General features: G+C 42.5%; 1 protein-coding gene across 2 annotated transcripts; it reads right to left on the bottom strand.

The window, feature by feature from the left end:
- Positions 1-8,924: 8,924 nt before the first annotated feature.
- LOC115137427 (transcription factor E3-like) lies at positions 8,925-24,125 on the bottom strand. Of its 2 annotated transcripts, XM_029673757.2 has the most exons (9): positions 23,697-24,125; positions 21,907-22,118; positions 21,525-21,749; positions 19,558-19,653; positions 14,725-14,836; positions 14,452-14,502; positions 14,239-14,314; positions 13,582-13,729; positions 8,925-11,283 (listed from the first exon to the last, which is right to left on the bottom strand). In XM_029673757.2, exons 2-9 carry the CDS (start codon positions 22,096-22,098, stop codon positions 10,837-10,839), a joined length of 1,347 nt encoding a protein of 448 aa, XP_029529617.1. In that variant the 5' UTR covers positions 22,099-22,118; positions 23,697-24,125; the 3' UTR covers positions 8,925-10,836. The 2 variants fall into 2 exon arrangements, with proteins under 2 accessions (XP_029529617.1, XP_029529609.1); XM_029673749.2 differs by lacking the exon at positions 23,697-24,125 and having other exon boundaries at positions 21,907-23,423.
- Positions 24,126-26,481: the final 2,356 nt, after the last annotated feature.

Here is a 26,481-nt window from a genome sequence, read left to right on the forward strand (position 1 = left end):
CTACGGTGATTCATCAATGTGTCACTTAATCAGGTGCATTCAAATGTAAAACATTTTACCTTGTTTGGCTGTGTAACATTCAAGATAGCAGCATTACACCCCATATATTGTTTCTGAATCCAGTATCTAGAAATATTAGTCTCTAATCCCACTTTATGTTATTTAATCTCATCAGTCACTTCTCTCTCTTGCACACACACACACACACACACACACACACACACACACACACACACACACACATACACACACACACACAAACAAACACCAGGGAGAGAAGCATGGGAGGGAGGGGAGAGGTAGTCCTCAGTGTTGTTTAGGTTGTTAGTACAGTAGGCTGTATCCACTTTCAACTACAATGCCAGAGAGCTTCTATCCATGCCAAGGCTTCTAATGTAGGTACATTTTGTTATTGCAGAATATGTAATTACAGTGGTTGCATTGCAAAGTTTTTATTAATCTATTAGTAAAATTCATTGCCGTGTGTGATACTGCTGTCCCGTACAAAAAATAATAATTCTCAATCTATTTAGAAATAGATTCACAATAAGTAAAATATATTTGCTATGCATTTGATAAAACCAATATGCTTTTTAATATTTCATTTAGTGTACTTTGGGATTATGTCTTTAAAAAGATGAAAATAGAATTGCTTCTGAATGTGATGTGGATTCTACTCTATCGTTCACTGAAGTCAAAACAAATTCATTTTGCTTTGACTACAATGAATACATGTTTTTTATTTATCAATGACATGCACAGATTACGTTTGCTGGCTGATCGGGGCCATATATGGGGCCTGTGGTCAATACTCGTACCTCAAAAGAGACTCTTGGCCAGGGAAGGGGGTTGTGCTGATGTGACGGTCAATTCTTACACTTACAGAACTCTCAAACCCTTGCTGATTACTAGCAAAGGCAAATTGTGTGCTCTTATACTTTCATTAGGATGTCAGCATTTCCTCATCCTGGCCAGTATCCAGAAGTCTTTTTCAAAATGTAGATTAATAATATATTAACTATGCTATTTGTTGCATATCTGTGCATTTCCACCAGGTCCTGATTGTAAATTAAAGTACCTGAAACTGCTGCCTCCAACCAATTTAGTGAATACCTGAAATATCCTTTGTCTCTTTCATGCCTTTTAGATTTCAAATGGATTGAGCTGCTTTAGAGACAGAAAATGTTTCATGACTGATGCCATGGATGGGAACCTTGAGTCTGGAGATGTGAATAAAAAGAGATCAGAGTTGTGCTATGTAATAGACGACCTAAGTGCACAACATGCTCCTAATGGATTGGACCACACAGGTACTTCATGCGCTTCATGTGTACAGATTGCTAGCCTTTCAAAGTGAAAGTTCAGTATTTCTGGGTGTATTGTAATTTCATAGCTATGTGTTATGTTTTCTTCCCCTCACCCAGGAAACAAATATTGCATGTTGTATGTGGTCATTTCTTCCCAATCAAACAATCTTTGACTTTGTCAGACCAGGTGCACAATGACAGTCAACTATCTTTGACTGAAGTCTCTGCCAATGAGATCTCCTACCTGCTACCTATTTATACTGTATTACCAACAAAAAGATTAGGTATCACTTTGAATGAAGATTGAAACAATCTGTACATTGCATTAGCTGAAAACGTAACAGACCACCACTTATGTCTTGATCTCATTTTATATCAGGTCTGTCACATTCAGAAACTCCTATTGGTGAGAATTCTGAATTTCATCACCAGAACATCCATATAACCTTACCAGCAGACGACATGAGTGACGCACAACAATGGTCGGTGGCAAAATACCAACCACAGCTTACTTCCCCACAGTTGACCCCCACAAAGCATTACCCACCATGCCAAATGAGACAGCCATCCAGTTCAATCAGCAAGAGCAGCCACAAAACTTCTGCTGCACAGATCCACCAAGTGGAAGGAGATGGTGAGAGCCTATTCTGAATGTGATGCAATTAATTGCTTATAGATTTAGATAGTATAAATCTAGTTTTTTATTTATAGTGTTGTACTTTCCAAATGCCTCTGCCCTTCCAATCAATCCATGTTTCCCTGCTTCCTGTCTTATCACACCTTTAGGCCTGTGTGCCTCAATCCTCTTGGCATGTCTGTTCTGCCAGCCTTGGGACTGTTTACTGGCCACGGGGAAAGGATGCCATGTCTGTGCCTCGTCCCTGTGCTCTTCCCTATGCTCCACAGTGTGCTGCTGTGAGCCGGATTCCCTGGAGCCTCTGTTGGACACGTCCCATCACTGTGGCTGCGGTGGGTGTCTGGATGCCCACTGTTGCCTGTGTGGAGGTCCAGGATTTGAGTGCTGTGTCTGTGCTACATGCATACATGCCACAGAGTGTCTGGATCTAGGCATGGAGATCTCACAAATGCTCTTCCACTAACCAGATCAGTGTCAAATGAATGTGAACACTGTGAAGAGTCGGATATTGTAGAGATTGTGTGGGCCAAACTCAAAGGACAATAATGAATCGGCTAAATCCTTTAACAAATGTAGGTGTTGTACAGTGGAGGCTCACAATAATGTCCGGAACGGCGCTAATGGAATGGCATCAAACACCTGGAAACCATGTGTTTGATACCATTCCACTGATTTCGTTCCAATCTCAAATCCTTGCCACGAGCCCGTTCTCCCCAATTAAGTTGTCACCAACCTCCTGTGGTGTTGCATCTAGATCTTGGGGTAACTGACAACGTCTACTTGGTTCTTTGTATTTCTAAGTCTGCACTGGCAACCGGATTTTCTAACCAATGACTCAAGGTGACCCACAATGTAAAAGAGAGCTCACTGTAACCACATACAGATAACTCTGTGATCATTTTATTGCTGTTTATAAGCTGTCTTGATATTGGCAGCAGAGAGAAAGGATAGGAAGTGAGAGTGACTATTGAGAGGGTAGGGTACCACTCCACTTTAAATTTATTGAGATTAGTGATGAACTAAATCATAAATCTGCTCATATACAAATGTACATTTAATTCAGAGCAAAGTGGCCCTAAGTGGTGAGTGAGGTGGGGGTGGGGTGGGGTAAATTATCTGGAATTCTTAACTGCAAGGAAGGCATCAGCATTTAGAAAGACAATTGAGAATGAAAAGTTAACAACAGCATGGTAATATTATTATTGACAATAAAGAGTATGAATTCTACAAATGTAATATATTGGTAATATAGGGCACATTTTCAGTATGGCTGGATATTCAGAAGTTTCTTAGCTACACTGTATACATTTATAGAAAATTAGTCTTAGTATTCAAGAAAAATATTTATAATGGAATTAAAGTTATTAAAATGAACCCACTTACACAGAAACAGTATCTCTAGACAATTGCACTCATGTATTGAATATCTGTATTTTTGGAGATTACACTAAGTATACTCTCCATCTTGACACAATAACTTCCGACACTTCAGCAATTTAATTACAGTAGTTTGGGAAAATAAAGCTGTAAACCTCCTTGCTCTCATGCAATCTACAAATGTAGACATAGAGAACAGAGAATAGCTGACCTCTGACATCATTTGGGATGTTTTTAAGGCGTACATTAGAGGAATGAATATATAATACTCAGCTAAAGTTAAATCTGAGTTTAACATGAAAAATAAATCACTATCTTGGAATAAGCCAATCAAAATCTTTACAGGGTAAAAATGATAATGACAATGACCCCATTTGCGACCAAGCTTTAATACCCACATCATTTTCCCTCCTCATGATGCCATCTATTTTGTGAAGTGCATCACAGTCCCTCCTGCAGCAAAGCACCCCCACAACATGATGCTGCCACCCCCGTGCTTCACGGTCGGGATAACGATGGCCATTATGGCCTAACGTTCTATTTTTGTTTAATCAGACTGGAGGACATTTCTCCCAAAAGTACGATCTTTGTCCTCATGTGCAGTTGCAAAACATAGTCTGGCTTTTTTATGGCGGTTCTGGAGCAGTGGCTTCTTCCTTGCTGAGCGGCCTTTCAGGTTATGTTGATATAGGACTCGTTTTACTGTGTATATTGATACTTTTGTACCAGTTTCCTTTCCCCATGATGTTAAGCAAAGAGGCACTGACTTTGAAGGTAGGCCTTGAAATACATCCACAGGTACACCTCCAATTGACTCAAATGATGTCAATTAGCCTATCAGAAGCTTCTAAAGCCATGACATCATTTTCTGGAATTTTCCAAGCTGTTTAAAGACACAGTCAACTTAGTATATGTAAACGTCTGACCCACTCGAAATGTGATACAGTGAATTATAAGTGAAATAATCGGTCTGTAAACAATTGTTGGAAAAATTACTTGTGTCATGCACAAAGTAGATGTCCTAACCAACATGCCACAACTATAGTTTGTTAACATGACATTTGTGGAGTGGTTGAAAAATGGGTTTAATGACTCCAACTTAAGTGTATGTAAACTTCCAACTTCAACTGTACAATCATTTCCATGATAGAATTTAAAAGACATTTTGGACTGAACAATGTAGACATTTTCAAATATATTGTCCTTGTGATGTACTTGTCTGTTAATGTTATGCATTACCTCATGTTTTATACCCAAGATGGCGTAGCAGTGCAGACGTGTTTTGTTCATCCTCTGGTGTACTTTTGTATTTTTTTGTATTTTTTTGTATATATTTCAATTGTATTTTCAATCTCTTCTTCATTTTAGTTCATTTATACCTTCCGGTAACCTGCCTCACCCAATGTGATACGGAACCGCTACTATTTGTCAGTTTTAGACCTTATAGCAAGAACCACAGCCATCAGAAGCTAACCAGCTAATTTAGCTACAAGCTATTTAGTCATTGTTAGCCACTGCTAGCGGCCTTTACCTTCACAGGTACCAGCCCTTTTTTTTTTGCCTGGATAATACTCGCCAGCCTACCAGTAACGGACCGTCTCTCCACTACAACGCCGGATTCCTGCCGTAATCCCTGGACCATTCTCCTGATCTTCACAGCTAGCTAGCACCCACCGAGTTACCCAGTACCGAAGCTATCCCTGAGGCCCACCTCCCGGCCTACTCAGTTGTTCACCCGGACTCCACCCAAACACGGCTAGAACACACTACTCCACCGGATCTTTGCCGTAAGCTCTGGACCTTGGCACTGGATTACCACTGCTACCAAGTGGCTATAGTGGCTAATGCCTCTGCCCCGAAGCTAGCACCAGTTAGCCGTGAGCCAGGCGCATCTCCCGGATAGAAAACTAAATTACTACAACTACAATACCTCTTTCGCCACCTGGCTTGGATCCTTAGTCGACACGGCGCCCCGCTGCACCACCACGACAGGTCTGCCGACGAATACTCCATCCGCTGTGCCTTCAACAGGCCTCCGTCGGAGCAGACGCTTCTACTAGCCCCGGGCTACTAACTTTAAACGCTGCGTCGCCCATGTGCTAGCATAGTAACTACTACTCTGCGGTTCCCCTGTTCCTTCTATTGCTGCCCCCTGGACCCTATGATCACTTGGCTACATAGCTGATGCCCTCTGGACTGTCCATTAATCACAGTACTCCATTCTGTTTATATATTTTTTTATTAATTTTTTTGTTTATCTGCCGGCCTCAGCCGTGAACTCAGGCTCTGTGTGTAGTTAACCGACCCTCTGCCCATTCATCGCCATTTTACCTGTTGTTGTTGTTTTAGGTGATTAGCTGTTGTTGTTGTCTTAGCCAGCTCTCCAAATCAACACGTGATTACTTTATGCCTTACTGTATGTCAATATGCCTTGTATACTGTTGTTTAGGATAGTTATTGTTTTAGTTGATAATGGAGCCCCTAGTTCCGCTCATTATACCTCTGATACCTCCTTTGTCCCACCTCCCAAACATGCGGTGACCTCACCCATTATAACCAGCTTATCCAGAGATACAACCTCTCTTATCATCACTCAGTGCCTGGGCTTACTCCCGCTGTACCCGCACCCCACCATACCCCTGTCTGCACATTATGCCCTGAATCTATTCTACCACGCCCAGAAATCTTCTCCTTTTATTCTTTGTCCCCAACGCTCTAGGCGACCAGTTTTGATAGCCTTTAGCCGTACCCTCATCCTACTCCTCCTCTGTTCCTCGGGTGATGTGGAGGTAAACCGCGTGTCCCCAGGCACCCTCATTTGTTGACTTCTGTGATCAAAAAACCGTTGGTTTCATGCATGTCAACATCAGAAGCCTCCTCCCTAAGCTTGTTTTACTCACTGCTTTAGCACACTCCGCCAACACTGATGTCCTTGCCGTGTCTGAATCCTGGCTTAGGTAGGCCACCAACAATTCTGAGATTTCCATACCCAGCTACAACATTTTCCGTCAAGATAGAACTGCCAAAGGGGGAGGAGTTGCAATCTACTGCAGAGAGAGCCTGCAAAGTTCTGTCATACTTTCCAGGTCTATACCCAAACAGTTTGAACTTCTAATTTTAAAAATGAACCTCTCCAGAAATAAGTCTCTCACTGTTGCCGTCTGCTATCGACCCCCCTCCGCTCCCAGATGTGCCCTGGACACCATTTGTGAAATGATCCCCATCTAGCTTCAGAGTTCGTTCTATTAGGTGACCTAAACTGGGATATGCTTAACAGTCAGTCCTACAATCTAACCTAGATGCCCTCAATCTCACACAAATCATCAAGGAACCCACCAGGTACAACCCTAAATCCGGAAACATGGGCACCCTCATAGACATGATCCTGACCAACTTGCCCTCCAAATACACCTCCGCTGTTTTCAATCAGGATCTCAGCGATCACTGCCTCATTAACTGTATCCGCTATGGGTCCGCAGTCAAACGACCACCCCTCATCACTGTCAAACGCTCCCTAAAACACTTCTGCAAGCAGGCCTTTCTAATTGACCTGGCCCGGGTATCCTGGAAGGATATTGACCTCATCCCGTCAGTCGAGGATGCCTGGTCATTCTTTAAAAGTAATTTCCTCACCATCTTAGATAAGCATGCCCCGTTCAAAAAATGTAGAACTAAGAACAGATATAGCCCTTGGTTCACTCCAGACCTGACTGCCCTTGACCAGCACAAAAACATCCTGTGGCGGACTGCCATAGCATCGAATAGTCCCCACGATATGCAACTGTTCGGGGAAGTCAGGAACCAATTTTTCAAGCAGAAATTCACATCCTGCAGCTCTAACTCCAAACGGTTTTGGGACACTAGGCTAGGTAACACTGATAAAACCATGATAATCAAAAATTTCAATAAGCATTTCTCCAAGGCTGGCCATGCCTTCCTCCTGGCTACTCCAACCCCGGCCAACACCCCCCCATCACAGCTACTCGCCCAAGCCTCCCCAGCTTCTCCTTCACCCATATCCAGACAGCAGATGTTCTGAAAGAGCTGCAAAACCTGGACCAGTACAAATCAAATCAAATCTCAAATGTATTTTTATTTATATTTTTATATAGCCCTTCGTACATCAGCTGATATCTCAAAGTGCTGTACAAATCAGCTGGGCTAGACAATCTGGACCCTCTCTTTCTAAAACTATCCGCCGCCATTGTTGCAACCCCTATTACCAGCCTGTTCAACCTCTCTTTCGTATCGTCCGAGATCCCTAAAGATTGGAAAGCTGCCGCGGTCATCCCCCTCTTCAAAGGGGGTGACACCCTAGACCCAAACTGTTACAGACCTATATCCATCCTGCCCTGCCTATCTAAAGTCTTCGAAAGCCAAGTTAATAAACAAATCACTGACCATTTCGAATCCGCTGTGCAATCCGGCCTCCAATCCAAAATCAAATTTAGAATCGGCTTTCTATTTCGCAACAAAGTCTCCTTCACTCACGCCGCCAAACTTACCCTAGTAAAACTGACTATCCTACCGATCCTCGACTTCGGCGATGTCATCTACAAAATAGCTTCCATCACTCTACTCAGCAAACTGGATGCAGTCTATCACAGTGCCATCCGTTTTGTTACCAAATCACCTTATACCACCCAACACTGCAACCTGTATGCTCTAGTCGGCTGGACTTTGCTACATATTCCTCGCCAGACCCACTGGCTCCAGGTCATCTATAAGTCCATGCTAGGTAAAGCTCCGCCTTATCTCAGTTCACTGGTCACGATAACACCCACCCGTAGCACACGTTCCAGCAGGTATATTTCACTGATCATCCCCAAAGCCAACACCTCATTTGGCCGCCTTTCCTTCCAGTTCTCTGCTGCCAGTTATTGGAACGAATTGCAAAAATCACTGAAGTTGGAGACTTTTATTTCCCTCACCAACTTTAAACATCAACTATCTGAGCAGCTAACCGATCACTGCAGCTGTACAAAGTCCATCTGTAAATAGCCCATCCAATCTACCTACCTCATCCCCATACTGTTTTTATTTTATTTACTTTTCTGCTCTTTTGCACACCAGTATCTCTACTTGCACATCATAATCTGCTCATTTATCACTCCAGTGTTAATCTGTGAAATTGTAATTATTCGCTCCTATGGCCTATTTATTGCCTACCTCCTCATGCCTTTTGCACACACAGTATATAGACTTTCTTTTCTCTACTGTGTCATTGACTTGTTTGTGTTATTGGCTTGTTTATTGTTTACTCCATGTGTAACTCTGTGTTGTTGTCTGTGTCACACTGCTTTGCTTTATCTTGGCCAGGTCGCAGTTGCAAATGAGAACTTGTTCTCAGTTAGCCTACCTGGTTAAATAAAGGTGAAATAAAATAAAATGTTTTGTGTTGACCCCAGGAAGAGTAGCTGCTGCTTTAGCAATAGCTAATGGGGATCCTAATAAAATATCAAATACCAATCTGAGAAAGCAGTGGGTATGCAAGGAAAGGGTGTTTGGAACAATTAAGCCCAACCATTGAGACACATTGCACTCTGAAAACCCTTTACTTTGTCCATTGTGAAATATCATGATCAACAAGACAAAGCATGGAATTTAAATTTGAAGGTTTTCTAAATTTTTATTTTGGTTATACCAGAAAACAGTAGAGTGAAAGATTGCTTAATATTGCTGAGTATAGAAAAAGCAAGTAATTCAATACACTTTCAAATATAATTCAAAGTGGCCAACAATATATTCCCTTTAAAGCTGTTAAAGGTTTCTGTTCCAGTAAACGCAGAACCATAAGTGAAAATCAGAACAGCAATATATATTTTTCGAAATGATTCAAAATAGAGGATCTCATATCAAACCACAGCCGCAGTTCAAGTAACACTAAACTGCATTTTTTAAAAAAACATTCAAATAATCAGACATATTGCATTGTTTTTTGAGTTCACGTGTCAAACATCTCTTTTTATGTTTTTTTTTTAATAAAAGCCTGTTAGGAGAGTAGACTCTGCATCCATCTTCCTTGACATGGAGGAAAGGCACAAATGTTTCAACAGCATCTGGGAAGCATCAATTGACAATACATAGAAAAACAGAGTTCCAGACGTGTAAACAGACCCCTAACATATACTGCTAATGAACATACTTTTCTTTGAAAAGCTTGTCAATACAAATGAAAGAAAGACTGAGACTGAGGGCTAGAGGAGTAATACACACTAACCATGCACGGATTTCAGTCTCTTGGAAAAACATGTGGAATGTTACACATTTTCAGATTAGATGACTCAGAAAAAGGTAACTGTATGTCTAGAGCTAGAAGTCAAGTCTATGTGACAAGGCCTTGGAAAAATCGCTATAGAAATCTTAGTCAACATAATCATATTAGTATTATCATCACAAATTACCATATGATCATCTAAGAAATATACTGCATAGCCCAGTACGTTTCTGCAACACACACAGCACGCAGTGTTTCAGAGATTAGTGCCAAATGTTAAAGCTATACTTCCATTGACTATGAAAAAAATATATATAATGCACCCGTATAAAGACTTAAATCTATGATCATTCTGTGAAAGGTGGCCTGCGTTGTCTGACTAGCTGCAGCAGCTTTTGCTTTTCTTGTATATTTATTTTGTTCATTGTAAGTTCAGTTACATACCGGCTGTATAGCCATTCAACAGACAAAAGCTTTTAAAAAATGCATAGACAACAGGAAAAGGTGCAACAAACATGTTTTGAAAGTTCACAAATATTTTAGAAATGTAAGATACAGTAAATATATATTTTTGGTTTTTAGAGGTTATCAAATCATTTTTTTACATCACAAACTATGTGCCTTATATATTTAATAAAATATCCCTTTGGTACATTTTTGTTAGACAAACATGAGATCTGTAAAATGCATTCACTTGTGTACTTTAAGCTATAGAAATCCTGATTTTCAACTCCGTTAAAAAAAATACCTAAATTCAATAAAGCACCCGTTATGTAGTTCATGCCAATTTCACTAAATAGACAAGAACCTTCCCACAAAAGTTAAAGTGCACAAAGTATATACTCTACAATGAAGCAATAATATACTGTACTTAACTAAATCACCACTCTATTTCCTCTTTAATGTCTGTGCAGGGAAATCTTGGTTGAGTTGAGGCTTGCAAGAAAAAGATTTTAAAAAATCAAATGTCCATATCCTAATTTTACTATGTTCCATTTGAAAATGATTGCATTTATCATTGATGGTGTGCTGGGAAAAAAAGGGGGGGGGGGTTCTAAATTCAGGGACCAATATTAACTTGGTAAGGGAGGAAAGGATAGCCATTTACTTTGGACTAATGCATGATTCAGATCAAAGTCATTTTTTGTGAAACCGTTGGCTGTTTGTTTTAAAGCAGAGTCCAGTGCCATATGCAGTGTTCTAGCTCTTATTTTCCAGTGCTCCTCCTCCTTTCCCCAACCCTCTCATTACCCAACTCCCTGGTCTCGCTCTACCAGTTTGACCCCAGTATGTCCCTGCTACAAGTCCTCCTCCATACTGAAGCTGCTCCCACGACTGCTGGTCTTTGAGGCACCTGGTGACACGAAAAACAGTGGGTCCACCCTCTCTGGGGACAGTGTGTACCCCTCGTCCATGATGATGTCCCCCAGCCCCACGTCTAGGTACAGCCCAGCATTGGAGGGGTCATCCAGCTCGGTGAAGCTCACACTGCCCAGGTCCAGGGGGTTGCTTATGGTCACAACCACAGGGGAGTCAGAGGAAGGTGGGGAGGAGGTAAGGACAGGCTGTGCCATGGCTGCTGCCCCCAGGCTGAGAAAGGTTTGGGAGCAGGCCTCTCCAGCGCTGGGCCCCAGTTTATGGTCTCCCTGCTGAAGGTGCTGCTGCTGAAGGAGGGAGGGGTCTGAACTCAGGCCATGGGACATCGGACTGGAGAGGCCATGGAGCTGAGCCTGTATCTCCAACTCCTTCACATAAGAACAAAAAATAATAATCTCTAAATATATTGTATGATAACATTTCTAGATTTATTTCTCCTTATATTCATGAGAACTATAGTAACTTCAGAAAGTATTCACACCCCTTTTGACTTTTTCCATATTTTGTTGTTACAAAGTTGGATTTAATTCAATTATTTTGCCAACGATCTACAAAATACTCTGTCAAAGTGGAAACATTTTTACATGTGTAAAAATAAAAATATATAAACTCAGTGACCAGTTTATTAGGTACACCCATCTAGTACCAAGTTGGACCCTTTGCCTCCAGAACAGCCTGAATTCTTCAGGGCATGACATTCAATCGTTGCTCAATTGGTATCAAGGGACCTGAAGTGTGCCAGAAAAACATTCCCCACACCAGTACACCACCACCACAAGCCTGTCCAGTTGACCCCAGGCAGGATGGGTCCATGGACTCATACTGTTGAGGCCAAATCCTGACTATCAGCATGAGGGAACAGGAACCGGGATTCGTCGGACCAGGCAATGTTTTCCACTCCTCAATTGTCCAGTGTTGGTGATTGCATGCCCACTGGAGCAGCTTGTTGTTTTTAGCTGATAGAAGTGTAATCCGGTGTGGTCGTCTGCTGCAATAGCCCATCCGTGACAACGATCAACGAGTTGTGCGTTCCAAGATGCGTTCTGCACACCACTGTTATACTGCGCCGTTATTTTGTCTGTTTGTGGCACACCTGTTGGCTTGCACGATTCTTGTCATTGTTCTCCAACCTCTCTCATCAAGATTGTTTTCTCCCACAGGACTGCCGCTGACTGGATGTTTTTTTGTTTGTCGCACCACGCTCAAAGTCGCTTAGATCACTAGTTTTGCCCATTCTAATCAATCAATCAATCGAACAGTAACTGAATGCTTGATGCCTGTCTGCCTGCTTTATATGGCAAGCCAAGGCCACTTGACTCACAAGAAGAGATCCATTTTTGTGTATGGTGTGGATTGAAAAAAAGTGTGATTAAAATATTTTTTTTTAAGAATCACCTTTGGCAGTGATTACAGATGTGAGTCTTTCTGGGTAAGTCTAAGAGCTTTGCACAACTGGATTGCGCAATATTTGCCAATTATCCTTTTTAAAATTCTTTAAGCTCTGTCAAATTGGTTGTTGATCATTGCTGCTTAACAGCTATTTTCAAGTCATGCCATAGATTTTCAAGCCGCTTTTAGTCAAAACTGTAAATAGGCCATTCAATGTTGTCTTGGTAAGCAACTCCAGTGTAGATTTGGTGAATGTCTCCCAGTGTCTGTTGGAAAGCAGACTGAACCAGGTTTTCCTCTAGGATTTTGCCTGTGCTTAGCTTTATTCCATTTCTTCTTATTCTAACAAACTTCCTTGCCGATGACAAGCATACCCATAACACGATGCTGCCACCACCATGCTTGAAAATATGAAGAGTGGTTCTATGTGATTTATTGTGTTGGATTTGCCCCAAACATAACGCTTTATATTCAGGACATAAAGTTAATTTATTTTAGAGCCTTATTGCAAACAGGATGCTTGTTTTGGAATATTTTTATTCTGTACATTTTTATTCTTCTTTTCACTCTGTCAATTAGGTTAGTATTGTGGAGTAACAACGTTGTTGATCCATCCTCAGTTCTATCACAGCCATTAAACTCTGTAATGGTTTTAAAGTCACCATTGGCTTCATGGTGAAACTCCTGAGCGATTTCCTTCCTCTCCAGCAACTGAGTTAGGAAGGACATCTGTATCTTTGTAGTGACTGGGTGTATTGATACACCATCCAAAGTGTAATTAATAACTTCACCATGCTAAAAGGGATAATCAATGTCTGCTTTTTTATTTTTACCCATCCACCAATAGGTGCCCTTTTTGAGGCATTGGAAAACCTCCCTGGTCTTTGTGTTTGAAATACATTGCTCGACTGAGGGACCTTACAGATAATTGTATGTGTGGGGTACAGAGATGAGGTAGTAATTCAGAAATCATGTCAAACACTATTATTGCACAGAGTGAGTCCATGCAACTTATTTTGTGATTTGTTTAGCAAATTTGTTGCCATAACAAAGGGGTTGAATAATTATTGACTCAAGACATTTCAGCTTTTCATTTTTAATTAATTAGTTAATTTTGAAAAACATAATTCCACTTTGACATTATGGGGTATTGTGTGTAGGCCAGTGACAAAAAAATCTAAATGTAATCCATTTTAAATTCAGGCTGTAACAACAAAATGTGGAAAAGTCAAGAGGTGTGAATACTTTCTGAAGGCACTGTATGTCCAATAACTGACCTGGATGCGCAGCATCAAGCTGTGGTTAGCATGTTCCAGCTTCTTCTGACGCATCTCTACCTCCTTGGCTCTCTGCTGCTCCTTCTGCAGCTTCCTGATGTAGTCCACCGAGGCCTTCAGAATGGTGCCCTTATTCCAGCGCATCTCCCTACAGCCATGAGAAAAAGAGAGAAGGTTGTTAGAGAGGAATATCAAATCTGATACAAATTGAATATTGCTTTTCAGTGGCCTCCCGGGTGGCACATTGGTCTAAGGCACTGCATCGCAGTGCTAGCTGTGCCACCAGAGACTCTGGGTTCGAGCCCAGGCTCTGTCGCCGCGGGCCGCGACTGGGAGGTCCATGGGGCGACGCACAATTGGCCCAGCGTCGTCCGGGTTAGGGAGGGTTTGGCCGGCAGGGATATCGTTGTCTCATCGCGCACTAGCGACTCCTGTGGCAGACCAGGTCGCCAGGTGTACAGAGTTTCCTCCGACACATTGGTGCGGCTGGCTTCCGGGTTGGATATGCATTGCATCAATAATTATTTTAATTTTTAATATTGCTTTTCATTCACAAAATGTAAAATCTGATTTGAGATTTATTTGTATCAATACCACCACTGATCAAGTCATCCAAAGTAAATGTCCTGAATAAGAGAACAATAACGACAAACTCACGGGTCACTTGACTTGGGTATTATGGCCCCAAGCTCCGTTATGCGGTCATTGATGTTAAACCTCCGCCTCCTCTCAACTGTCAAGAGAAACAATGGGGAAAGAGATTAAGAAATGAAACTCACTGCCACTCCAAGAGGAACAAGAGCTGTCTAGCATCATAGAGGGTAAAGAACAATACAGAAGTGAGTAAAAAAAAAAGAAGGTATGACTCACTGAGGTTATGGTTGTCCTTCTTCTGTCTCTCTTTCACCAGCGCTTTGGTATCTGCATATTGAACATAACATATACTTTAGAGGTGCTGCTGTGCAATCTAAAAATCCATTCTAACAATTTACAATTTAACAAAATGGAAAGTTACATAGGACATAACATAAGAAGTTTATAATCCCCCCCAAAAACATTCTTATCTCCAGAGCTATAGAAAATATGGAGGAACTGGACAGTGAGGATCATGGACCTAGTACAGGGAAAGGAACAAGGCCATACCAGAGTATTCCCTTTTAATATTGGTCAGATCCGCAGGGCAGGAGTTGCTGACGGTGAGGGTAGGTGCTGCCATTCCAGGACTATGGTATACATCCAGGAGGTTCCCAGGGAGCTGTAAGAGGCAAGGGAAACCACTGCATTAACATCAAAGCAAACAAAGTTTAACACTGACAACCTGGACAAGCTTCCAGGAGAAACTAATGAAACATAAAAATTCAACTCAATATATTTTCTATTGTCATACGTTTTCTTGTTCTACATGTATCAGAATACTCATTTAACTGTCATAACTTTCAAAACAGGCTGTGTCATAGCCGTCGGCAATCAGGCCCACCACCATTGTGTCGTCTGCAAACTTTATGATGGTGTTGGAGTCGTACGTGGCCACACAGTCGTGTACAGGGAGTACAGGAGCAGGCTCCGAGACTGCTGAACAGCTAACTCTAGTGGTCTCCCTACAGAGACCTGCATCTTAGAAACTATTTGCACTGACTACCCACACAAACACCCACAAGCACACACTCAACGCTGCCGTTCTATTGTTACATTTTAGACAATTAACAGATGCTCTTAACCATAATTGCTCCTGTAAGTTGCTCTGGGTAACTGCCTTGCTCAAGGGCACAGACAGATTTTTCCCTTAGTCGTCTTGGAAATCCAAACCAGCGACCTTTCGGTCACTGGGCCAACACTCTTAACCGCTAGGCTACCTATATACTATTTATTCCACTGTGTGGATCCAAGTCAATACCCACTTTATATTTGTAAATGCAGTGTAATACAGTCCATTATTACTATGCATACTATCCCTCCTTATTACTTGTCATTTTTGACTTGACCCGTTGTTATTATTGTTATTGACTAATGTACAGCCTTGTTGAGGGAGTTAGCACATAAGCATTTCACTGCACATTTTATACCTGCTGTAAACTGTGTATGTGACAAATACAATTTGATAATGGGAATCCAACATCCTATATTTCCAATAACTCAAATTTGTATATCTAACCTGGTAGAAGTAGAACATTTTTAAGATAAGCTACATTGTAGTACTGTATTATATTTGACCTTCAATGATTGTACACAAGGATACTAAATTACCATACGACAGGTTGGCTGGTTTATATGGAATATAATTTCAAGCAAGTCATCACAATTTATTATAAGCCTAATACCTTGTTGAACCTTCAATTATGGAAAAGTTATCCAAAAGCATTAACGCATTTGAAACAAATCTGACATGTGTTGCGGTAGGCTATAAATCCTTATAAATGTGAGAAATATTGCTAAATGTCTATTCCCCACCCACCCCTTTTTTTCCCACCTAAAATGACATAGCCAAATCTAACTGCCTGTAGCGCTGGCCATGAAGCAAGGATATGCATATTCTAGGTACCATTTGAAAGGAAACACTTTGAAGTTTGTGGAAATGTGAAAGGAATGTAGGAGAATATACACATTAGATCTGGTAAAAGATAATACCATCATCTGATGTACCATCATCTTGAAATGCAAGAGAATGTATTATTCCAGCACAGGTGCAATTTAGATTTTGCCCACTAGATGGCAGCAGTGCATGTGCATACTATTAGACTGATCCAAGGAACCATTGCATTTCTCTTTAAAATGTTGTATCAAGACTGCCCAAATGTGCCTAATTTGTTTATTAATAACTTTTCATGTTCAAAACAGTGCACTCTCCTAAAACAATAGCATTGTATTATTTCACTGTAATAGCTACTGTAAATTGCACAGTGCCGTTAAATTAACAAAAAGTTAAGCTTTCTGCCAATATCAGATATGTCTATGTCCTGGGAAATGTTCTTGTTACTTACAACCGCATGCTAATTGCTTTAGCCTACATTAGCGCAACCGTTCTACAGGGGACCCACCAATCCTGAAGACATTTTAACAAGGCCACTCTGCCATGTGCTGCCAAACAACCCAATTGATTTACCTCAATGTTCTTTCTTTTCATGCTCCTGAAGCAAAACCCAAATCCCAATGTTCTGATGCGGGAAGTAATCTCTTCAATCTCTTTCCATCTAACAACTCAACTGTTAAAAACGTATTTTGAGCACCCTCTGAATTGTCCACCATTCCAACTTCACATACTGCCATGCCCTGCATGAATTTTCCTCCTCTCCCGTTTCCCCTGGTTGCTACCCCACCCAGACAACACTGGCCTGACGAGTCTTAGATAAGTGCCAGAAGAGTATGTTTAAAAAACTAGATGCTGTTCTTCCACTAACCTCACTGCAACTCCCCTCCAAGTCTCCGACCACTACCTTGTATCCTTTTCCCTCTTGCTCTCATCCAACACTTCCCACACTGCCCCTACTCGGATGGTATCGCGCCGTCCCAATCTTCGCTCTCTCTCCCCCGCTACTCTCTCCTCTTCCATCCTATCATCTCTTCCCTCTGCTCAAACCTTCTCCAACCTATCTCCTGATTCTGCCTCCTCAACCCTCCTCTCCTCCCTTTCTGCATCCCTTGATTCTCTATGTCCCCTATCCTCCAGGCCGGCTCGGTCCTCCCCTCCTGCTCCGTGGCTCGACGACTCATTGCGAGCTCACAGAACAGGGCTCCGGGCAGCCGAGCGGAAATGGAGGAAAACTCGCCTCCCTGCGGACCTGGCATCCTTTCACTCCCTCCTCTCTACATTTTCCTCTTCTGTCTCTGCTGCTAAAGCCACTTTCTACCACTCTAAAGTCCAAGCATCTGCCTCTAACCCTAGGAAGCTCTTTGCCACCTTCTCCTCCCTCCTGAATCCTCCTCCCCCTCCCCCTCCTCCCTCTCTGCAGATGACTTCGTCAACCATTTTGAAAAGAAGGTCGACGACATCCGATCCTCGTTTGCTAAGTCAAATGACACCGCTGGTTCTGCTCACACTGCCCTACCCTGTGCTCTGACCTCTTTCTCCCCTCTCTCTCCAGATGAAATCTCGCGTCTTGTGACGGCCGGCCGCCCAACAACCTGCCCGCTTGACCCTATTCCCTCCTCTCTTCTCCAGACCATTTCCGGAGACCTTCTCCCTTACCTCACCTCGCTCATCAACTCATCCCTGACCGCTGGCTACGTCCCTTTTGTCTTCAAGAGAGCGAGAGTTGCACCCCTTCTGAAAAAACCTACACTCGATCCCTCCGATGTCAACAACTACAGACCAGTATCCCTTCTTTCTTTTCTCTCCAAAACTCTTGAACGTGCCGTCCTTGGCCAGCTCTCCCGCTATCTCTCTCAGAATGACCTTCTTGATCCAAATCAGTCAGGTTTCAAGACTAGTCATTCAACTGAGACTGCTCTTCTCTGTATCACGGAGGCCCTCCGCACTGCTAAAGCTAACTCTCTCTCCTCTGCTCTCATCCTTCTAGACCTATCGGCTGCCTTCGATACTGTGAACCATCAGATCCTCCTCTCCACCCTCTCCGAGTTGGGCATCTCCGGCGCGGCCCACGCTTGGATTGCGTCCTACCTGACAGGTCGCTCCTACCAGGTGGCGTGGCGAGAATCTGTCTCCTCACCACGCGCTCTCACCACTGGCGTCCCCCAGGGCTCTGTTCTAGGCCCTCTCCTATTCTCGCTATACACCAAGTCACTTGGCTCTGTCATAACCTCACATGGTCTCTCCTATCATTGCTATGCAGACGACACACAATTAATCTTCTCCTTTCCCCCTTCTGATGACCAGGTGGCGAATCGCATCTCTGCATGTCTGGCAGACATATCAGTGTGGATGACGGATCACCACCTCAAGCTGAACCTCGGCAAGACGGAGCTGCTCTTCCTCCCGGGGAAGGACTGCCCGTTCCATGATCTCGCCATCACGGTTGACAACTCCATTGTGTCCTCCTCCCAGAGCGCTAAGAACCTTGGCGTGATCCTGGACAACACCCTGTCGTTCTCAACTAACATCAAGGCGGTGGCCCGTTCTTGTAGGTTCATGCTCTACAACATCCGCAGAGTACGACCCTGCCTCACACAGGAAGCAGCGCAGGTCCTAATCCAGGCACTTGTCATCTCCCGTCTGGATTACTGCAACTCGCTGTTGGCTGGGCTCCTGCCTGTGCCATTAAACCCCTACAACTCATCCAGAACGCCGCAGCCCGTCTGGTGTTCAACCTTCCCAAGTTCTCTCACGTCACCCCGCTCCTCCGCTCTCTCCACTGGCTTCCAGTTGAAGCTCGCATCCGCTACAAGACCATGGTGCTTGCCTACGGAGCTGTGAGGGGAACGGCACCTCAGTACCTCCAGGCTCTGATCAGGCCCTACACCCAAACAAGGGCACTGCGTTCATCCACCTCTGGCCTGCTCGCCTCCCTACCACTGAGGAAGTACAGTTCCTGCGCAGCCCAGTCAAAACTGTTCGCTGCTCTGGCCCCCCAATGGTGGAACAAACTCCCTCACGACGCCAGGACAGCGGAGTCAATCACCACCTTCCGGAGACACCTGAAACCCCACCTCTTTCAGGAATACCTAGGATAGGATAAAGTAATCCTTCTCACCCCCCTTAAAAGATTTAGATGCACTATTGTAAAGTGGCTGTTCCACTGGATGTCTTAAGGTGAACGCACCAATTTGTAAGTCGCTCTGGATAAGAGCGTCTGCTAAATGACTTAAATGTAAATGTTTACTCCTACAGCACCACTGAATTCCAGTTTGAGAAATTCAACCAAGACAAAGCAGATATAGCAAGATATTTCCAAAAATGATAGGCTAGTTGTTAATTGAATTTCACTGCATAATTGTCACTAATTTGACAGATCCACACATTTGTCCATACTTGTGTTTTCATATTAGCCCAATTGCAATTGACAAATACACATTTCCACATACTGTACTAGGCAGCTGTAGACCCAAGTCAATTAACGTCATGAAGTCATCATTGAAACTTGATTCAAGGCTGATGATGTCGTCAATTACGCCATCTATCTGGAAAGACACACAGACATAATAGAACAGCCAATAAAATATATATTTTTTTATGTGGAAAGTTAAAGGACAGCTTGAATTAAACTGTATTACATTACTTACATGAAATGTGTAAATATATATATATATATATATATATACATACAGTGGGGCAAAAAAGCATTTAGTCAGCCACCAATTGTGCAAGTTCTCCCACTTAAAAGGATGAGAGAGGCCTGTAATTTTCATCATAGGTACACTTCAACTATGACAGACAAAATGAGGGGGAAAAAAATCCAGAAAATCACATTGTAGGATTTTTAATGAATTTATTTGCAAATGATGGTGGAAAATAAGTATTTGGTCAATAACAAAAGTTTATCTCAATACTTTGTTATATACCCTTTGTTGGCAATGACAGAGGTCAAACGTTTTCTGTAAGTCTTCACAAGGTTTTCACACACTGTTGCTGGTATTTTGGCCCATTCCTCCATGCAGATCTCCTCTAGAGCAGTGATGTTTTGGGGCTGTTGCTGGGCAACACGGACTTTCAACTCCCTCCAAAGATTTTCTATGGGGTTGAGATCTGGAGACTGGCTAGGCCACTCCAGAACCTTGAAACGCTTCTTACGAAGCCACTCTTTCGTTGCCCGGGCGGTGTGTTTGGGATAATTGTCATGCTGAAAGACCCAGCCACGTTTCATCTTCAATGCCCTTGCTGATGGAAGGAGGTTTTCACTCAAAATCTCACGATACATGGCCCCATTCATTCTTTCCTTTACACGGATCAGTCGTCCTGGTCCCTTTGCAGAAAAACAGCCCCAAAGCATGATGTTTCCACCCCCATGCTTCACAGTAGGTATGGTGTTCTTTGGATGCAACTCAGCATTCTTTGTCCTCCAAACACGACAAGTTGATAATTGCTCCCACAGTTGATTTCTTCAAACCAAGCTGCTTACCTATTACATATTCAGTCTTCCCAGCCGGGTGCAGGTCTACAATTTTGTTTCTGGTGTCCTTTGACAGCTCTTTGGTCTTGGCCATAGTGGAGTTTGACTGTTTGAGGTTGTGGACAGGTGTATTTTATACTGATAACAAGTTCAAACAGGTTCCATTAATACAGGTAACGAGTGGAGGACAGAAGAGCCTCTTAAAGAAGGTCTGTGAGAGCCAGAAATCTTGCTTGTTTGTAGGTGACCAAATACTTATTTTCCACCATAATTTGCAAATAAATTAATTAAAAATCCTACAATGTGATTTTCTGGATTTTTTTTTCTCATTTTGTCTGTCATAGTTGAAGTGTACCTATGATGAAAATTAAAGGCCTCGCTCATCTTTTTAAGTGGGAGAACTTGCACAATTGGTGGCTGACTAAATACTTTTTTGCCCCACTGTATATATATATGGAAGGTACAATGACACAAAGTAAGTACTTATCTTGCCCTAATGAAGAATGATTTCAAAAGAAAAGGCATGTGTCTAAGAGAGGTGCAGATATCATTAAGCTGCCAGTGTAGTATTTAACAGCAAACTGTGCAACTAAGCCAACAATGGCAACATGACAAGAGGCATTACAGAACAAACAAAAAAGTAATTACGTGATCAGTAGGTTAGGCCTTCAACCCAAACTTTCATTGAAAATATGTCTGAGACAATGAGAAGCCGTTCAATTGTGAGCTTTATCCATGGACTTCGCATAGCTTTATTCCACTTAGACTAAACAAAACGTCTATAAATTGTGAGAGTTCAAATTAGTTACAAATCTGATGCCTGCCGCAAAAGGCAGTAGGTCCATCCATACAAACAGTAGCATGATACCATCCCACTTAAGACATCAAGCCAATGTGAGTGGTGTATTGCAGTGTAATGCGGTCTTCAGTCATCCCACATACCTCCTCTTTCTTGGATCCCAGATTGAGTAAAGCCATTGGGCTGTTTGGAGCACTGAGGGCCGTGGGAGTCATCTCAGGGGCAGAGCTAGACAGTGGCAAGGGAGATACACCGAGGATTTGAGGTGCCACCTTATTGCCGAGGGTGGTGGAGAGATACTCCTTCACCTGCTGCCTCTGAGACTGCTGGATGTGATACTTGGTGGGGTTCTCCAGATGGCTCTGCACCTAACACATTTAAAAAACATGTCAGTCAAACAGCCAACTAAGAAGGCAACTTGTAACATGCCAATTTAATATGGAGGTTGTAAGCTACCATTTCATGATGTGGCATGCCATGCAAGTGTAGTTCCCTGGAGAGAAGCTATTTGAAGTGGAGTCTCACCTTCAACACCTCCACGGGCACCTGTGCGGGTGGCTTGCGAGCAGCCATTGGGGGCAGAGTGACATAGATGGCAGGGGTGGAGTCAGTTGCCCTGAGCTGAGCCACAGAGTTCTGCTGCTGGGCCTCCCGTCTCTCTTGTTCCTGGGCTTGTTCCCGCATCAGCTGCTGCCGAAGCAGCACACGCGACGACATAGCTCGGTTGGGTTGTATGCCTCCATTCAAACAGGAGAGGGAAGAGAGAGGTAAGAATATATACATGTACAATATGCTCTGGCTTTTATATGGCTTGGCTGTATAGGTCTACCTCATCCTCAGATAGCAAGCTCTGGAAGTCAGACTCCTGAACAAGATTATATTTCCAACACCCAGATGAACCAGCAGAATAAATTGAAATGGGATTTTGTTCAACATTCTCACTTGCTGGGCTCCTTTCATTTATCCTGCTTTGTGGTATAACTACCCCTCTGTGTAGGTAATGCAGTCATTGGTGCAGGGTCTCATATGGTTAGTTCGCTTACTCTAGTTCTTCCTGACCAATGACTTAACCTATGGGCCTTACTTCCATCAACCCTTTTTGGCTGCAGATACATGTCCCCAGAGCTATGGTATTCAAACTTGTTCAGTGGGGACCCCATTTTTTTTCCCAGTCAGAGTTTCTGGGGACAGCATTTTTTCCACCCCAAATCTAATGACACATCAACAAATAACCTTCAATTAATTACATGTTCATCAAAGAAACCAATAAATACATTTACTCAATAACATTTTATTTTTCAAATTATCTTTCTCAAAAACGTTTGTATATTGTCCCATTAAATCATCCAAAAAAATATATATTTTACGTCCCCTCTGCGACCACGACTTTAATAGTACTGCCCCAGAAGCAAAAGGTCAAAACAGCCATGCCAATAACTTAGAGTATGGATATACTGACAAGATACACGTCTCTCCGCCCTAACAATGGGAAACGTTGTCCACACAGCTGCGCGGTGGGCTGTCTAGTTCCCGCATATCATTTCTTAAAATTGGTGGATACATCTCATTGTAATACTTTAAAAATATATATATTCGATGAGGGTTGTTGGCGTCAACCGCCTGTAATTCAAGGGCGAGAGAAGACACTATGCTACTATCCTCATGACATCAATATGCCTCGCCATCTGCGAAAAACGTTTTTTTCCTCAAAGTTGCTTATATCAGCACACTCGTAACAACTTAAACATTACAAAACTTTTATTCGATCAAATAAACCTCACGTAGCAAATAAGCCATTTATTTTGTGTTGACCAAATTCGACACTCATTGACCTCCATGCAAAAACAACTTCCTTGGTTGGCGACAGGAGGGAGACCGATTTTCCGACGAGTTGGGCCTCTCGCTTCCCCTCTGCTGTTTACCAACATGTGGAGTCCAGTTCAAGAATTTAACTATCTGTATTGTTAAGCTCTTGCATTGACTGAATTCAAATGGAATTCACCCAAACTGTTAATCAGATTAAAGCCTGTACATTTCAGTTTGCTTACTCCTTTTCTATTAAAGGCAGTGGATTGCTAGACCATAACGACGTTGGCTGGCTGGCTGGCTGGCTAGCTAGCTAAAGTTACACAATAATGACGACTTACGTAAAGATGTGTGGACATATTAGCTAGTTAGCTAACTGCTAACGTTACGGAGAAAACAGCTACGCTTCCAAAGTGTTGGACAACAAACAATACAAGTTGGTCAGTGTGGCCACTATAATACAACAGTGTTACCACTTCAACACTTTTATAAACAAGACAAAAACATACCTTTACTTCAGTTCAAATAATTCAGAATGAGGCACCTGTGTGTGAGCAGCATTAGCCAACGTTAGCAGGGAGTTTTTTTTGGAGGGGGGGCAGGAAGTTGTCAAACTTGACAATTAGTTTGTCAAAATAACAACTGGAGAATTCGTGTTCCATGTCATGTCTGCATTTAGCGTGGAATTTCAAATTCTGTCGAGCTAGATACAGTATCTAACTAATAATGTGCCAATTGCGGAAAATGCCAGCAACGAGTCGTGGTGGGGTGTCGCTTCAAAAACAATCGATTCCTCGAGTCCTTGCCCGTCTCTTCCCATTTCCCGGTGTCAAGCTTCAATCAACTCCTACGATTCAGTATTTTTGCAACGACTAAACTATTTTCCGTAATCTCCTTCGAAAACACAAGGTCTCGCATCTTTCACAGCAAAGAAAGAGAGATGGGAGGGGCACAGCCTGGGATGTTGGACACTAATAAAAATAGAATTGATCACATACACGTTATTGGCAGATGTTATTGCGGGTGTAGCGAAATGCTTATGCTTCTAGCTACGACAATGCAGTAATATCTAACAAATTACACTACATATACCCAATACACACAAATGTAAGTAGGAATTAATTAAGACTATATACACATAAGGACAAGCAATATCAGAGCATAACGGACTAAGATACCATAGAATAGTATAGAATACAGTATGTGCATATGAGATGAGTAATACCAGATATGTAAACGTTATTATAAAGTGACTAGTGTTCCATTCCTTAAAGTGATCAGTGATTCTTAGTCTATGCCTATAGGTAGCCTATAGGCAGCAGCCTCTAATGTGCTAGTGATGGCTAGGTAGACAGTCAGAACTGTGCATCAGTAATCAACAGATGTAAGCTATATAGCAATGCTACATTTAGCCTACAATGTCTTGAGCAAGTTCACTAAAGTAAAGTAGGGGTTATCAATGAGTAGGCTGAGCTATTCGACACACAACAGACCAAACACACACTGGCGTTTTTTATAGCGAGGAGCAGGCGAGGGATCAGAACCGTGCGCATAGGCTATATCTTGGTAGTCTGGTAATCTAGCAATGCCTTGTAAATTCAACTAAAGTATAATAGGTTATCAATAACTACGGTTAAGCTATTCTTCATAGTGCCAGTGAATTGAAGTTGAACATTGCCAAATGCATCAGTTTAATATAGTGTAGGATGCCACCCTTCCAACAAGTCAGTTCGTGAAATTTCTGCCCTGCTAAATCTGCTCTAGTCAACTGTAAGTGCTGTTATTGTGAAGTGGAAATGTCTAGGAGCAACAACAGCTCAGCCATGAAGCGGTAGGCCACACAATACATAATACCTGTTAGGAGCTTATTGAAATGGGTTTCCATGGCCGAGCAGCCGCAGAGAAGCCTAAGATCAACATGCGCAATGGCAACCATCGACTGGAGTGTGGACTCTACCTGCCCCAATGCATAGTACCAACTGAAAAGTTTGGTGGAGGAAGTGAATACTGGAACAATATTTCTAACATAATGTGGGATATGGTCAATGGGGAACTAAATAATAATAATGTAATATTGGTTTTCATATTGTGATGTCATTAAACACTGTATGGATGAAATACAGTAACTAGGGGCCTCCCGGGTGGCGCAGTGGTTAAGGGCACTGTACTGCAGCGCCAGCTGTGCCATCAGAGTCCCAGGCTCTGTTGTAACCGGCCGCGTGGGGCAATTGGCCTAGCGGGTTAGGGAGGGCTTGGTCGGTAGGGGTGTCCTTGTCTCATCGCGCACCAGCGACTCCTGTGGCGGGCTGGGCGCAGTGTGCGCTAGCCAAGGTGGCCAGGTGCACAGTGTTTCCTCTGGCGCATTGGTACATTCTGCATATGAAAAATTATGAAAGTATTTTTGTTAAGATCAGATGTGATTATAGGAGGTATAAGAGAAACTCTTTCATATAAAAACTGTAGCCACGGCCTGAGTGAGGCCGGAGAGCTAACATTACACCAGGAAACGAGGCATTAGCTACATGTTTGAAATGGTTGAAACTTTGAACCTCAACACAAGGTGAAGAAATAAACTCACCTTCCTTTAGACCAGAGAGACGAAGAGCTTCAGCTCATGTCTATAGTGGTCTGAATCCTTAACCCTGAATAATCAACGAGGGAGAGAGGACAAACTCCCCTTTCAGACAATCACTGGTACAGCTGATTAGCTGTCCTGAGTCAAATATCTTGAACTCTTCAAACCATCCCATCCCATCCTACTACGAGTCTCAAATCAACCCACTGGAACCATCGGCACGGCTGGCTTATCTTCAAATAAGCAGCTTCAGAAGGGAATGGAAGAGTGAACTCTCTATTTCTGTTTAGGACAAAGACACCCATACGTAAATACAGTTGAAGTCAGAAGTTTACATATACATTAGCCAACTACATTTAAACTTATTTTTTCACAATTCCTGACATTTAAATCTAGTACAAATTCCTTGTCTTACGTCAGTTAGGATCACCACTTTATTTTAAGAATGTGAAATGTCAGAATAATAGCAGAGAGAATTATTTATTTCAGCTTTTATTTCTTTCATCACATTCAAAGTGGGTCAGAAGTTTACATACACTCAATTAGTACTTGGTAGCATTGCCTTTAAATTGATTAACTGGGTCAAACGTTTTGGGTAGCCTTCCACAAGCTTCCCACAATAAATTGGGTGGATTTTGGCCCATTCCTCCTGACAGAGCTGGTGTAACTGAGTCAGGTTTGTAGGCCTCCTTGCCTGCACATGCTTTTTCAGTTCTGCC

The sequence above is a fragment of the Oncorhynchus nerka genome, linkage group LG2, assembly GCF_034236695.1.
Source record: "Oncorhynchus nerka isolate Pitt River linkage group LG2, Oner_Uvic_2.0, whole genome shotgun sequence".
NCBI lineage: Eukaryota > Metazoa > Chordata > Actinopteri > Salmoniformes > Salmonidae > Oncorhynchus > Oncorhynchus nerka.

Excerpts from the sequence above, each read along its gene's own strand:
- LOC115137427 (XM_029673749.2), bottom strand. The coding sequence starts at position 22,164 with ATGTATATATTCTTACCTCTCTCTTCCCTCTCCTGTTTGAATGGAGGC. Across the intron at positions 19,654-21,524 it reads TGGGATCCAAGAAAGAGGAG|ATAGATGGCGTAATTGACGA; the intron begins GTATGTGGGATG and ends GTGTCTTTCCAG. Across the intron at positions 14,503-14,724 it reads TATTAAAAGGGAATACTCTG|ATACCAAAGCGCTGGTGAAA; the intron begins GTATGGCCTTGT and ends TTCAATATGCAG.